The sequence below is a fragment of the Laccaria bicolor genome, genomic scaffold (assembly GCF_000143565.1).
Source record: "Laccaria bicolor S238N-H82 LACBIscaffold_184 genomic scaffold, whole genome shotgun sequence".
Taxonomy (NCBI): Eukaryota; Fungi; Basidiomycota; class Agaricomycetes; order Agaricales; family Hydnangiaceae; genus Laccaria; species Laccaria bicolor.
Window position 1 is genome coordinate 2,728 of NW_001890043.1, and position 13,296 is coordinate 16,023.

At 40.9% G+C, this 13,296-nt stretch overlaps 1 protein-coding gene across 1 annotated transcript; it reads left to right on the forward strand.

Annotated features, from left to right (window-relative positions):
• Window positions 1-3,447: 3,447 nt before the first annotated feature.
• On the forward strand, window positions 3,448-4,142 carry LACBIDRAFT_299895 (uncharacterized protein; the record flags this gene model as incomplete). Its single annotated transcript, XM_001890813.1, has 4 exons — window positions 3,448-3,598; window positions 3,647-3,834; window positions 3,886-4,018; window positions 4,072-4,142. The coding sequence occupies 4 exons, from the start codon at window positions 3,448-3,450 to the stop codon at window positions 4,140-4,142; spliced, it is 543 nt and encodes a 180-aa protein (XP_001890848.1).
• Window positions 4,143-13,296: the final 9,154 nt, after the last annotated feature.

Sequence of the window (13,296 nt, forward strand, 5' to 3'; positions counted from 1 at the left end):
ACGATCGAAATTAATGTCTCTGGCCTTTGCAGAAATGGCAGACGTTTGAAAATTGAAAATAGATTTGTCGAATGTCGGGGCCGGGCGAGAAACAGTCAAATCAATGGACATCAATTGACTCTCTTCACGTTCTAATGAAGACCACATTAATATCAATCTGTAAAGCTTGGCCCATCGACTTACGTTGCATAATGCTATCCACGTCGACTTCCATTGCTTGTTCAGTGGACTGCATTCCATTGTCGCTTGGTAGGTCTGTTCGCCCGATAATGATTGAAGGTTGGTCAGGTTATAAGACTTGCTTACTTGGGAGAACGTTTTGATGTTGGGCCATTTCTAAGGTAAGGTTGTAACAGTGTTGGTAGTAAAAGCCCAAACTGAATTATTTACCTTCCTGCACCTCCCTATGCTCCAAGTCTTTCATTACAACTTCTGTGTCAAAAGAATTAGTGACAATGGTTGCCTGGAAGATTAGACATTCTCCTACCTGGGTTTGTCAAAGACATATCAGCCATGGAGTAGATGGCTTTTCCAGGGATTGCAGTTGCTAATGAACGTTGTTCAAGAGAAAGGCCCATTGTTTTGTTTGGCCTTGCAATGGCCCTTGAAAATTCAACCATGGGAATGAAAGCCACCGATGATCAGCCGTGGAACATTCTGAGGATCTCTACTCTTCTGACGCCACCACGTGACTCTGTTGACAACTTTTCGACATCAACTTTCATCATCGTCTCATTCTAACCCTTCGTGCCATTCCAACTCCAATGTCCTCCACCATTACCATAGAAGCTAAAGCCCACAATCTCGACCCCGGGTGTTTGGACGATGTTTGGTTTCAAAAAGAATCACTTTTGAGGTTCATCAATCGAAATCAAGCGACTCTTATGAATTCCAATGACGTGAACCGACCGACCTTAGAAGCACATGCCTGGGAGAAAGCTGTAAGTAACTACCTTATATTTTGTTGAATGACACTCAGTTTCACCAAGGTAACGTTGGTGAAGATTTTGTCAGGCAAGCAGCTGTGGTGTGAGGAATCCCAGTGGCTCCATCCCACAAGGATCTGGGTATACACCGACATGTTGTGAGTCATGGGGGGGCCCTCAGTCGATTGGAACAGACTCTATGCAGTCCCACCCACCACCACCCCTACGTTCTTCATGGAAGGTTACGACAGCCCCTCTCCCCCCATTCCTCCCATTATGTCGACTGGTAGCTACCATTTACATCATGTAAACGTGGCAGTTGCCACGGGCCATCTTGATCAGCTACCACGTTGGAATGAAACAGTTTTTCATTCCTGTTTCATTCCTGTCCATGGCGACGAAATAGAACTGCTTGTGACGAACTGGAATTTCTTTCATTTTGGCTTCATTCATGTCATTGAGCTGCCTCATTTTTGTTTCATTCATTTTGGTGCATGTGTTTCATTCCATTGTGAGATGGGAGGTGATTATGTAATTGATGGGAACAAAATGTAAGTGCCCTATTTGGCAACACCACTGCTAGCTCTTTGCATATATCTGCCTCAAATCCAAAAATACCCCCATATGGCCCCTCAATCCACTGCAGAAGGGCACAACCCATATCAGGCATCATTTGTATATTATTTCCTTATTTGTACATGTACTACATCATTGAAATAACTGTCCAGAAAGAATGAAATAATAATTGAAAATGAATGAAATATTCAATCCTCTGGCAAGAATGAAACAAAGAATGAAATAATTGTCAGGAATGAATGAAGCAGAATCAAACTTATTCTTTCTGGCAGGAATGAAACAGAAGTGAGAATGAAACAGAATGAGGCAAAAGGTGTTTCATTTTCTTTGGAAAAGAATGAAACAAAAAATGAAAGAATCATCACAAATGAATTAAACACGCCTTTTCTGGAAGAAATGAAATAAGTGCGGTGAATGAAATGAAACGGTAGCTGATCAAGGTGCCTCATGGCAACTGTCACATTTTCATGATGTAAATGGTACCTACTAATGCAGACGCCATGTTAACAATGACCTGCAAAGTATCAGTAAATACAGCTTGGGTAAACGGTAATGACTGACATGTTTCGGATGTTTGGCAGCAGGTTGAACGCCATGGTCTGTGTGGGCTACTGGGGTCTTGAAAGCAGCGTTAAAAACACTCTTAAACACCAAGTGATGAGCTTACATCTGGCTCAAAAGCTCTCTTATGTTGTCAGATCAACAAAGTTGACAAAAGATCTTTCGAAGCGATTCAAATGGGTAACTAGACGGAATGAGCAAAGGGATCAGTTACAGGTGTATGAGACTCATTTCGTCAGCAAACACTGCCTGCAGCGTCAATTGGAAGAAGGTGTTGAAGATCATAGCTGTCGGAAGCTGATCAGATTGATATACGTTGAGGAGGACGAGGATCGAGGATTGATTTACATTGAAGAAGTTGGATTGAAGACAGCGGAATTCCGATATTTAAGGTGTAGTCCATCACCAAGGCGCAACACAATAAGTTGGCTGCAATGGAGCAAATGAGTAAGTCCAAGATGTTTTGAACAAAAAAGACATACATACATACAATGTGAAGTGAGGGGCAAGCACGTATGGGAAAGAGGAGGAGACCCTAGCAGGGGAAACGACATGTCTTGCGAGAGCGACAGCCCGGAAGACAATCACTGAATGTGCAAGATGCCATGACAACTTTGGTAAAGGGGCGCGCCAGGGACTTGTAGAAAGCTCACAATTAGCAACTTGACATTCAATTCAAATTGACTTAATTATTACTCACTCCAATGACTAGGTCGACAGGAGAAATGGAGAACTCTCCATTTTTCTCTATCTCAGGTGTGTTCTTACACCATTTGTGTTTTTTGTCTCTAATTTTCAATGGAGATATAGTAGTTACAAAAGCTATCTACATTTTCTACAGGGTGATGAGGTATTCAAAGTAAGTCATTCAAGAAAAAGGTGGAGGAAGGCTGAGTGGAGGGCGGAGGAAGGCTGAGTGGAGGAGGGAAAGGCCTTCATTCACTTAATCATCAGAATATATAGTGCGAAAATTGGAGCAGCCTGCCCTAAGTTGACAGACGCACCCTGCTCTAAAACACCTAGCCAAATATGTCCCCCACTCATCTTCCGCCTCCTTTCCACTCCCCTCATCTGTTTCTTTTGCGACTGTAACTTGTTCACCCCCTCTCATCTCTCGTCTCCTCAAATTAGTTAGTACTGTATCAAGCAATAGCACAATAATCCGATCCCCTTTGTTGCTAGCTTGGGTATTTAGCTGGTAGACAATTGCAATAAGGCAACTCAGATGTAGAAAGACTTGAATGTAGACACCAGAAAAAATGCTTGTCATCCCTTGTGCACAGCACGGTGATTTTTCATCATTATTGTTTCTGGCTCACATAAAATCTAGATGTGATCATTGAAAAGTGATCATCGAAATAACACCTCTGCATGGTTTACTTCTATGGCAGTCTTCTTTGAGTACCGACTTCTTACTTGGGTCACACACTCACGTTCCCTCCAGAAGTTCGAATGCAAGTACACCCTCCGCAAGCATACCAAGCCATTGAACACACTCAAACTTAGTGGGGATGCTCGAATGTTATTAAGTGGTGGTAAGATTCCGCCTTCTGATAAAGCCCATCACTCCCTTATTCTTTCAGGGGATGATGGACAACTTTTAATCTGGAATGTGACGAAAGGGTCTCTCCACCAAGCAATATTGGTTGTTTTTAATGGACCCGTCTGTGTGGCTATCTGGACTCCCATTTCCCCAGAAGGACCAATGACTTCATTCGCCTTTGGCTGTGCCGATGGCCGAGTCTTTGTCTACCAACGAACTGATGAAACCGTAAGTTCTGTCTACTATCTAACCTGATTTTACTTTGATCTTCTCATTCAGGGGTCTTACCGCCTCAGTTGCTCGATACCTGCCCACAATAACCACATTGAGGCCCTCGCGTTTGATATGAACCATCATCGCCTTGCATCAGTGGGGACTGGTACAGCAAAGGTGTGGCAGATAGATTCAGATGGTCAGCATTTCGAAACACTTGAAACTGCTTACCTCAATCACAACCCCCTCTAGGCCACCTGAAACTGCTGCATGCCCTTACCCCCAAACCATTTGTTGTTCGCAGTGTAGATTTTCTTGACTGAGGTTCAAGTGTTCTTGTTTGTTACCTGGAGTCTCATCAAGTGTAAGCCTCTCTTTCTCCATGAGCGTAATCTGTTAACAGTCCAAATAGTGTCAGTCAGAAGATCAAACCTTGGTCTAAGGAATGGAGCCAACAGCTCACTATGAGAATGTATGATGCTACTCGCTTGTTGGACTTTTTACTGACTTGATACATTTAGAGGTCATGTGGCCATCGGTGGTGATGGTTGCACCTTAATCATTTTGAATCTTGTCGATGGGGTTGATACATACTGGTTCCATCTCCATGCATTGTCCACCAAGGCAGTATTTCTTTTCGGCAGATGCTACTTATGATTTTCATCTGTGTCGTGGTGCAAGCCCTCCTTATATATACCCCTACACATAAAGTAGCTGAGCTTCTTAGCAAAGTCTCGATTCCAAAGTTTGCAATCACAATGTAAATATATATGATCACATGACTAGCAGCAGGCTGCCCTAAAGTCGTGATAACAAAATGTTGCTCAACATCATTGAACCGCTTTCTGCTTCATGTCGTTTGAATTACTATGTCAGATAGTGATATACCTATGTCAAATACTGTTTGTACTTTTGTATAGTTACTTGCCATTCATATACTCATCTCCTGAAATGTCCTGAAAGCCAAGAGGCCTTTGAAAAAGAGAAAAGTGATGGTAAGTATGGCACATTTGTCTTCCAAAAGGTGAAGCTGAATGGTTTTTACTTAGCACATTGATACAGATGAAACCATTTCACCCATATAAAATTCAATTTTAATGATTTTACCGATAAAGGTCATTTCTAATAAATACACTACATACAATTGCAATGATACAAAGAGTCAATGCACATACCCGGCGCAGTTGACTAAAAATGCAAATGCGTGGAATCTGAAAATAGGACAAGGCTTTGGAACTGGCAGCAGTATGCGTTGTGACATTATACTTGGATCCTATCTAAGATTCACCTACCATGAAATAGAGCACGAAGAGGTTCTAGAGTAAACACCCAATGCAGGGAGAAGAATTGCATTACTACCAAAGGGTTTAGAAACACATAATGGATTTATTGTGAAAACTCGTGCTTATACAAGAAATACAGAAAAGACGACATAGACGCTTAAACGGCATGTCTGAAACATTGAAAGACTAAACTACACCTAGGTAGTAAATGTACGAAGACTTAGCGTGGCTCACGGCCATTCAGAAAGTCATGTACGGCAGTTCCCGCGTACGCATCAAAGACTGATGCGTCTGAATGTCACAAGTACAAACATGAGAAAAAGACACATTCTATTATATGAAATATAATAAGAACCCCCTGACAATTAAGAAAGACATTTGAAAACACCTTCGGAGTGTCTCCCGACCTCCATAATGAAAAGACGAGCCAAGACAAGGCATTTTAATTAAAAACTCGGAAACGACGGAAGGCCAAAGACTATTGGTAAATGCATATGCATGCGCATCAAAGGAAACGTTAATCATTTTGTGATGTCATCTGTCAAACCGGTAAACAGGGCCATAGAAAGAAACATGCGCAAACACTGATGCGTTTGAAAATGAAAGATGCGACACTACAAAATCTGTAGTGTTCACAGAGATAGACTACAAAATATACCACACGTTCATTAAAATTCATATTTGTAATTCGGACCAAAGTATCCCGCATTAAAACACATGTAAAACGTAGATAGGGGTTCCTGGAGTATATAAGGAGTGTGCTGGCAGGTCAAAAGGCAAGCAATTGCCCCCCGTTGACCAGCTAGTTGCACTCCAAGTAGGAACTTAGGAGGTGGACAGTTGTAATCAATTAAAGGAGATTTCTTCGTGGTCAGAAAAGTACAGTGTGAACGAAGCCAGTGTGCTTGGGAGTCAACTTACTTGGAGACTTTTGAATAAGAGGTTTTAAAAACACAGTATCATTTAGACAAGACAGCGTACTCATACCCTTAGTTTTGGAGCGTAGTGACATAATAAAAACTCACAGGAGTCATAAAAGTCAATTGAAGTCGTGTTTTGTGTTAATAAAAGAAACTGTGATCAAAGAACTTTGCATTTAAGAGACCAAGTTCCCAGAAAGACATACTTTGTTCTATTTAACTATTCTAAACCACACCTTATAATAAAAACCCGTTTTGAGACGAAATCTCTTGAGACTTAAACCTAAGAAGACAAAAGTGGTATTTCTTAATACCAAAGGCCCTCGAACTCGTGCACTGACATTGTGATAGTGTGTGTGTGTGTGTGTGTGAGTGAGTGTTTAGGTGTTTAGGGTTTTCCTGACGCGCTTGATCCTTGTTTGCGTGTTTCGCACTTTCACAGTCATCCCTGTGCAATGCGTATCATCTGGAGCCCACCGTGAGGGTCTCCTTTTGTTTTTGATAAAGCAAAGACTTGAAAGTTTAGTGATCTACAGGATCATTTATTTAAACAAAAAGTTTAAATTAAAAAACTGCTAGCGTTTGAAGCAATTTAAATACTAGTGCAGAGCCGTTCACCACGGCACCAAAAATCAGACAAACAGCGAATTCTATTAAAGCAGGGGAATCGTCAGGTTTACCACCTCCATCTAAACGAAAAGCTAAGCAACCTGCAACAGCAGTAGCACAAAGGTTTCCGTTAAGAACAGAGACAGTATCCCAACCGCCTCCTCGCATGACTTGTAGAAAAACTGTTAGGGCATCTGATAATATAAACCCGAACTTGTTAGCCCAAAGAAATATTACAAACATGCCAGATAATAACCAAGATGAAGCTCCTGCCACTGGAGGCAGAAGATCGTCTAGACTGATGCCATTGCCAGGCTCCCGAGGAGCCCCTAACTTCGACAAGGAAAAACCCATTGAGCTGTTAAGATTCATTGACCAAATGGAGGACTTGTTCACAGAGCATGGTATCAATGATGATCAAGAAAAGAAGAAACAGTTAGGAAGGTATACAGACCAAATGACGGAATTCGAATGGCGAGCATTCGACACTTTTGCTCCTGAAGTTGAATACAAGGAGTTTAAACAGGCGTTGATCGATGACTATCCAGAGGCAAAGAATGCTGGAAAAGGAACACTAGCAAATTTGAGAAAATTTTGTAATGACCATCAGCGCATTGATATTGATGACATTGTTGCACTTAAAAGCCTCACTAGAGGTTTCCGAGCAGAACAAAAATTACTCTTGGTGCCACCTGCCTTGGTGAGCAACAGAGAATTGGTAGAACTGTTTTTAGGATGTCTAAGGGATAGTTTCTGAGGACAAGTGGAAGGAAGTCTCAATATTAAATTTTCCAAAGATGATAAAGGAAAAACTGCTGAAGGAAAAGAACGCTGTCCAGAGGATCCATATGCTATCCTAGATGTAATTGAAATGGCTGAGACTATTGCAGGACGTGCACAAGGGATTAGCTCTTCAAGTGATACCTGGGTTGGTGTCAATGCAACAGAAACATGGACGACACGAGAGCATCACACACATACTACGCCAGTACATAGTGTTAAGCTAGAAGATGATATCCGAGAATTAAACCAGAAAGTTGCGTTACTCATGGATAAAATTACATCGAGTGAAAAAGCACAAATGAGTGCCTTCCAAGCATCTAGACAAGAAATGAACAAATTAACTGAGACGTTAATGACCCAGCATGTTACCTCAGCACCCACCATGAGGCAGACACAGCCTACTTGGAGAATGGGTTCAGACGGATGCTGGTACTGTGAAGAAACAGGGCATTTCGCGATGAATTATCCTCATAGGGAAGAACATATTAGAACGGGAAAAATTAAAATGTCCGGTATTAAGATGTTTTTCGCGCTCACAGGACAACCAGTACCTAGAGGGACAAATGGGAAGTCTGCTAAAATGATTGTTGAGGAAGCTAGCAATAAAGATATGATGGCACAAAGCAATATGTTTGCATCGCCTGGAAAAATTTACACCCAGAACAGCGGAGAGCCAGGTATCATCCAGTTGGGAATAGATGCTCAAGTTAAATCAGTATACACCAACCAGATTAGAGATTCAAGAGATGATATGTTAGATAAAATGGCTACTCGAATTGATACACTGTTGTACCTTTTATCTTTGGAACTATAACAGTATACCTACAAGTCCACATCATCACTGACCCAGCATATAAAGTGCTATTGGGCAGACCATTTGATGTATTGACAGAGAGTACTGTACAGAATTATAAAGATGGGGGACAAACTCTTATCATAGCGGATCCTAATTCAACACAACAATGTGTATTACCTACACATGAAAGAGGAAGACCACCTGTTGTAATGAAAGCAGAAATTCCTAAGCCGTCTGAGGATTTTCGGTCTTCGATGAATTGATCAAAGATCAAGGAGAGATCGCTGTAACCTTGATAGATGATGGTAATGGTGGTTTTGAATGCGAGTCATATACATTACCAGGAAATGGAAAATTTGAGCAAGAAGAATTGAGAAATCTTTACTTGCTCCAAACCTTGAGAAATGAAAAACACATAGAAGAAAAAGACCGTCCTGCACTTGTGAGTTACTTAGGGAAATATTTCTCTGATGTAAACTTAAAGTCAGGGGGGATCCAAAATGTTGAAACCATGATGAATGTCATTTATGATCATGAGGATAAAGCAGCACCTAAGGAAAAGAAAGAGGATCCTGTAGAAACTAGAGAGACTTTTGTCACAAAGAAATACAAGCCGGTTGCACAGAAAATCAGGCCAGTATACCAAGACCTCCCAGATAAATTCAGAATAATTCATGATATTAAAGGGAATCCTCTTGACACTCTCCCAAAGTTGAATGGGACACCTCCTGACTTTGTACCTATGGGTCGCTACACTGATGAAAGAAAGGAACAATTTGACAAAGTCCACAGCAAAGTTTGTAGTGTCCGCTTTTTGAGACTACAAAAGTTTGTAGTTGACATGTAGGTTATGGTGTCCTTGGCCCTGTCTAGGTTATGGGGATGAGGTTGAAGGATTGACATGATCTTACACATTGCCAGTGCTGGATTGACATGATCTTACATATTGCCAGTGCTGCAGCATTAGTTTTTGACATCATGCACAAGTTGTCTTTCACATTAGGAAAGGCTATTCTAAGCTTTTCATATTGATACCTACTGTCCTATCTCAAAACATAATAAGTTCATGTGGGGATATGGCTAAAGGATTGCCATGACTTTACATATTGCTATTGCCACATCACCAGTTTTTCATCATGCCCAAGTTGGCTTTCAAGCCAGAGGAGGCCATTCATGTTGATATCTACTGTTCTGTCTCAATACATGGATACATGGTCAACTTACAACATGACTTGACTTGAGGACACCTCCCAGGATGAATCAGCTCATCATCCTATAGCCCTCAAAGGGCTGATATCGAAGTTTACTATGGTCGCGACAGGTCAGAAGCTATCAACGTGAAAGCAGACAGAGCGAAAGCCAACTAGCGCATGATGAAAAACTGGTGATGAGGAGATAGCAATATGGAAAGCCATGGCAATCCTTAAGCCATATCCCCACATGAACTTATTATGTTTTGAGATAGGACAGTAGGTATCAATATGAAAAGCTTAGAATAGCCTTTCCTAATGTGAAAGACAACTTGTGCATGATGTCAAATACTAATGCTGCAGCACTGGCAATATGTAAGATCATGTCAATCCAGCACTGGCAATGTGTAAGATCATGTCAATCCTTCAACCTCATCCCCATAACCTAGACAGGGCCAAGGACACCATAACCTACATGTCAACTACAAACTTTTGTAGTCTCAAAAGCGGACACTACAAACTTTTCTAATGAAAAACCGCACACTACAAACTTTTGTAGTCTAAAAAGCGGACACTACACACTTTTTCAAATGAAAAAGCAGACACTACAAACTTTTCCAATAAAAAAGCGGACACTACAAACTTTTGTAGTCTAAAAAGTGGACACTACAAACTTTTCTGATGACAAAAGCAGACACTACAAACTTTTGTAGTCTAAAAAAGTGGACAGGACAACCTTTTCTAAAGGCTCTCATGCTCTCTTTTGCATGTGATTCCTCAAACTAGACATGGAATAGAGTCCCTGCAATGTATCTGTATATTCCCCAGCCATTTCCCCCTCAAATATGTGCCATGTATGGGATGGATGGGCTAGGTTGACTTTGGATAACCTTTTAGCTCTAACCCTAACTTTGTAGTCTAAGTCCGACTTTTGTAGTCTTTTGTAGTCTATCAGTAAAATTTGTAGTCTATGTCCAACTTTTGTAGTCTTATGTAGTCTATCAGTAAACTTTGTAGTTGAGTCTGACTTTTTTGTAGTCTATCAGTAAACTTGGTAGTCTATATCTGACCATTCCTTTTCTAGGGCATGCACCTTCCTTTTTTGGTCATTTTTCCCATGATACAATAGTTGTAGCCCTTTCTTTTAGCTTTCTAAATATACTGAAATCATATTGTTTGGTTTTGTTTTCATGGAGAAAAATGCAAAAAAAAAAGAAGAAAAAACGTGACACTTTTGGGATTCCTTTACCTCATATCTCCACAACAGGAGCACTTCAGAACATAATTCGAACAGATTCAGGAAGCTACAGTGTAGGGCTACAACTTTTGTTTTTTGACCATTTTTGGTAATTGGTCATGTGACCATCATCCCAACATCCCATTACATGGACCCTGATAAGTAAAATCATTCTCTGCTTGGTTTTCTTCACTTTTTGGTCAAACCAGGTGATATTTCCCTTTTGGGATGGAACCTGAAGTGGACCCTGAAGGCAGTGCCTGATGTTCTGTACACCATTTTTATATATATTCAATTTTTCCGCTATTTTCTGGCTATTTTTGGATATATTACCATATTTGGAACTGGACCCTGGACCCTGACAATGTTACCCAACATGACAATCAGCAATGAGCCCTAATCTTTCCTGATTTTATTGCTATTTTACATTTGGAAATGCACCCTGGACCCTGAAAGGTCAGCTGCCACTAAAAATGAAATATTCATTGAAAGTGCCAGGTACACACATGAAAAGTGCAATGAAATCTCCTAGGAATAAGAATGAAATATCCATTGAAAGCACCAGGCATCCAAATGAGAAGCACAATGAGATATCCTGGGGTTAGCAATGAAATATCCAATGAAAGTGCCAGGGATATATATGAAAAGCACAATGAAATATCCAGTGAAAGCACCAGGTATATCTATGAAAAGTGCAATGAAATATCCATTGAAAGCACCAGGCATTCAGATGAAAAGCACAATGAAATATCCTGGGGCTAACAATGAAATATCCAATGAAAGCGCCAGATATATATATGAAAACTCCAATGAAATGTCCTGGAGCTAAGAATGAAATATTCATTGAAAGCGCCAGGCTTTCATATGAAAAGCAAAATGAGATATCCAGAGATAATGAATGAAATATTGCAGGAAACCACAATACAATATTAATGAGATCACCTAGGCCATTTAATGAAAAAACCAAATGAAATACACAGGGAACTTAATGAATGAAAATACTAGACAAAATAATGAGTTGTCTCATTGAACCTCTAGGCATTATACACATCGCCTTCCAGGCATGTGTCTGGTTTTTATCATAAGAGTGTATACCACTAGTGCTCTGCGTCCAGTATCTCCTGGGGGACAACGATTTTGTTCTCCCAATATTTTAGGTATCCTTGGGGTTTCCCATGAGCGATCATTAGCGTTTTCCAGCCCGCGAAGTTTTCATAACCGTGGCAGCGCTGATCCTCGGGCAAGGAGAAAGGGATTGAGATATTGTGACTTCCAGACATTGTAGAATGTTTCTTGTATTGAGTCGATAGGGGATATGTGTGTAATCGATAATCTTCTTATAATTTAGGAGTGAGTGGGGCCCATAACCTGTTAAGATAAGATGGTAAGCAATAGCTCAGGCGGTTACATGTAGGAGTAAACGACTGTATAGTCAATCTCTACCTGTTAAGATAAGATGGTAAGTGATAGCTAAGGTAGAGATAAGTAAGTAATGTATCGGAAGATACATGAGTAAAGAAATACACACCTCAGGTGGTTACATGTAGGAGTAAACGAGTGAGGTGCGAGGAACGGAAAGGAGCAAGAAAAATAGTAAGTACGGAAGTAAATGAAGGTGTTAGTAAATAGTAATAAAGAGAGTACGTGCATAGGGTTCTAATCCTCAACAACTTCAATCATATTCAGGATAAGATGCAGGAGCAGACCTGGAATATGTAATCAATTCATGCCTTTCATCATATTGAAACAATGATGTAAAAAATGATCAGCCTCCATAGGTGGCAATTTATGTTGAATACGGCGACCACTATGCATATCGTTCACAGTGAACAATAAATTTCTGACTACCTAAAGAACAATTAGATAAACTCTGTCTAGCCCGATATGTCCGTTTATTCTATTGTTCACCAAATTGAGAATTTTCTTATTGTTATGTTTACCCTACATGGCACATTTGCTATTCTCAAGTTTTGAAAGGCTATGTTGATGGCTATTTAGCCCTACATATCCGGTGCTGTCTCAAGTGATAAGTCGTTCATGAATGCATGAATTGTAGTACATAATGGTAATTTACATTAGATGAGTTTAACCTCCCACCTTGCAACGAGCTGTTCCACAACAGAGTACGGTGTGAGTGAGATATGCCCCTTTTCCATGTCTAGCGTCGCGCCGCTGCATAATGGCATGAGCATAAGCAAGTCTCGAAGGTGAACGCAAGGTAGGGAGGTAGGAGTGGAAGGGAAGAAGCTTACTCTGGCAACAAGATTCGCGGAAACTTTGTCAATGTGTGTACGAAGATGGGACACGATTTGTCTGGTTCTGTTACTGGTGGTGTATTGTATTAGCTTGGGTAAGGCAAGTAGGAAGGAAGAAGGGTCATTTGGAAAAGGGAAGGAGGGAGAAGGATGGATCAATGAATGAAAAGAGGGAAGGAAGAGAGGGTCAAGGGGCGAAGGAAAGGGAGAAAAGAAAGATGGGAGGAAGGAGGAAGGGAGTGGGGAAGAGAGAAGGAGGAGGGAAGGGGGGAGTGAGGATCTCTGTGGGAGGAGGGAAGGGAAGAAATGAGGAGGGTGGAGCAGGAGCGAAAAAGGGTATGAAGGGAGGGGAGAGGGTAGAGGAAGGAGGGAACGAAACAGAAAGAGAAATAAAAGAGAGGAGG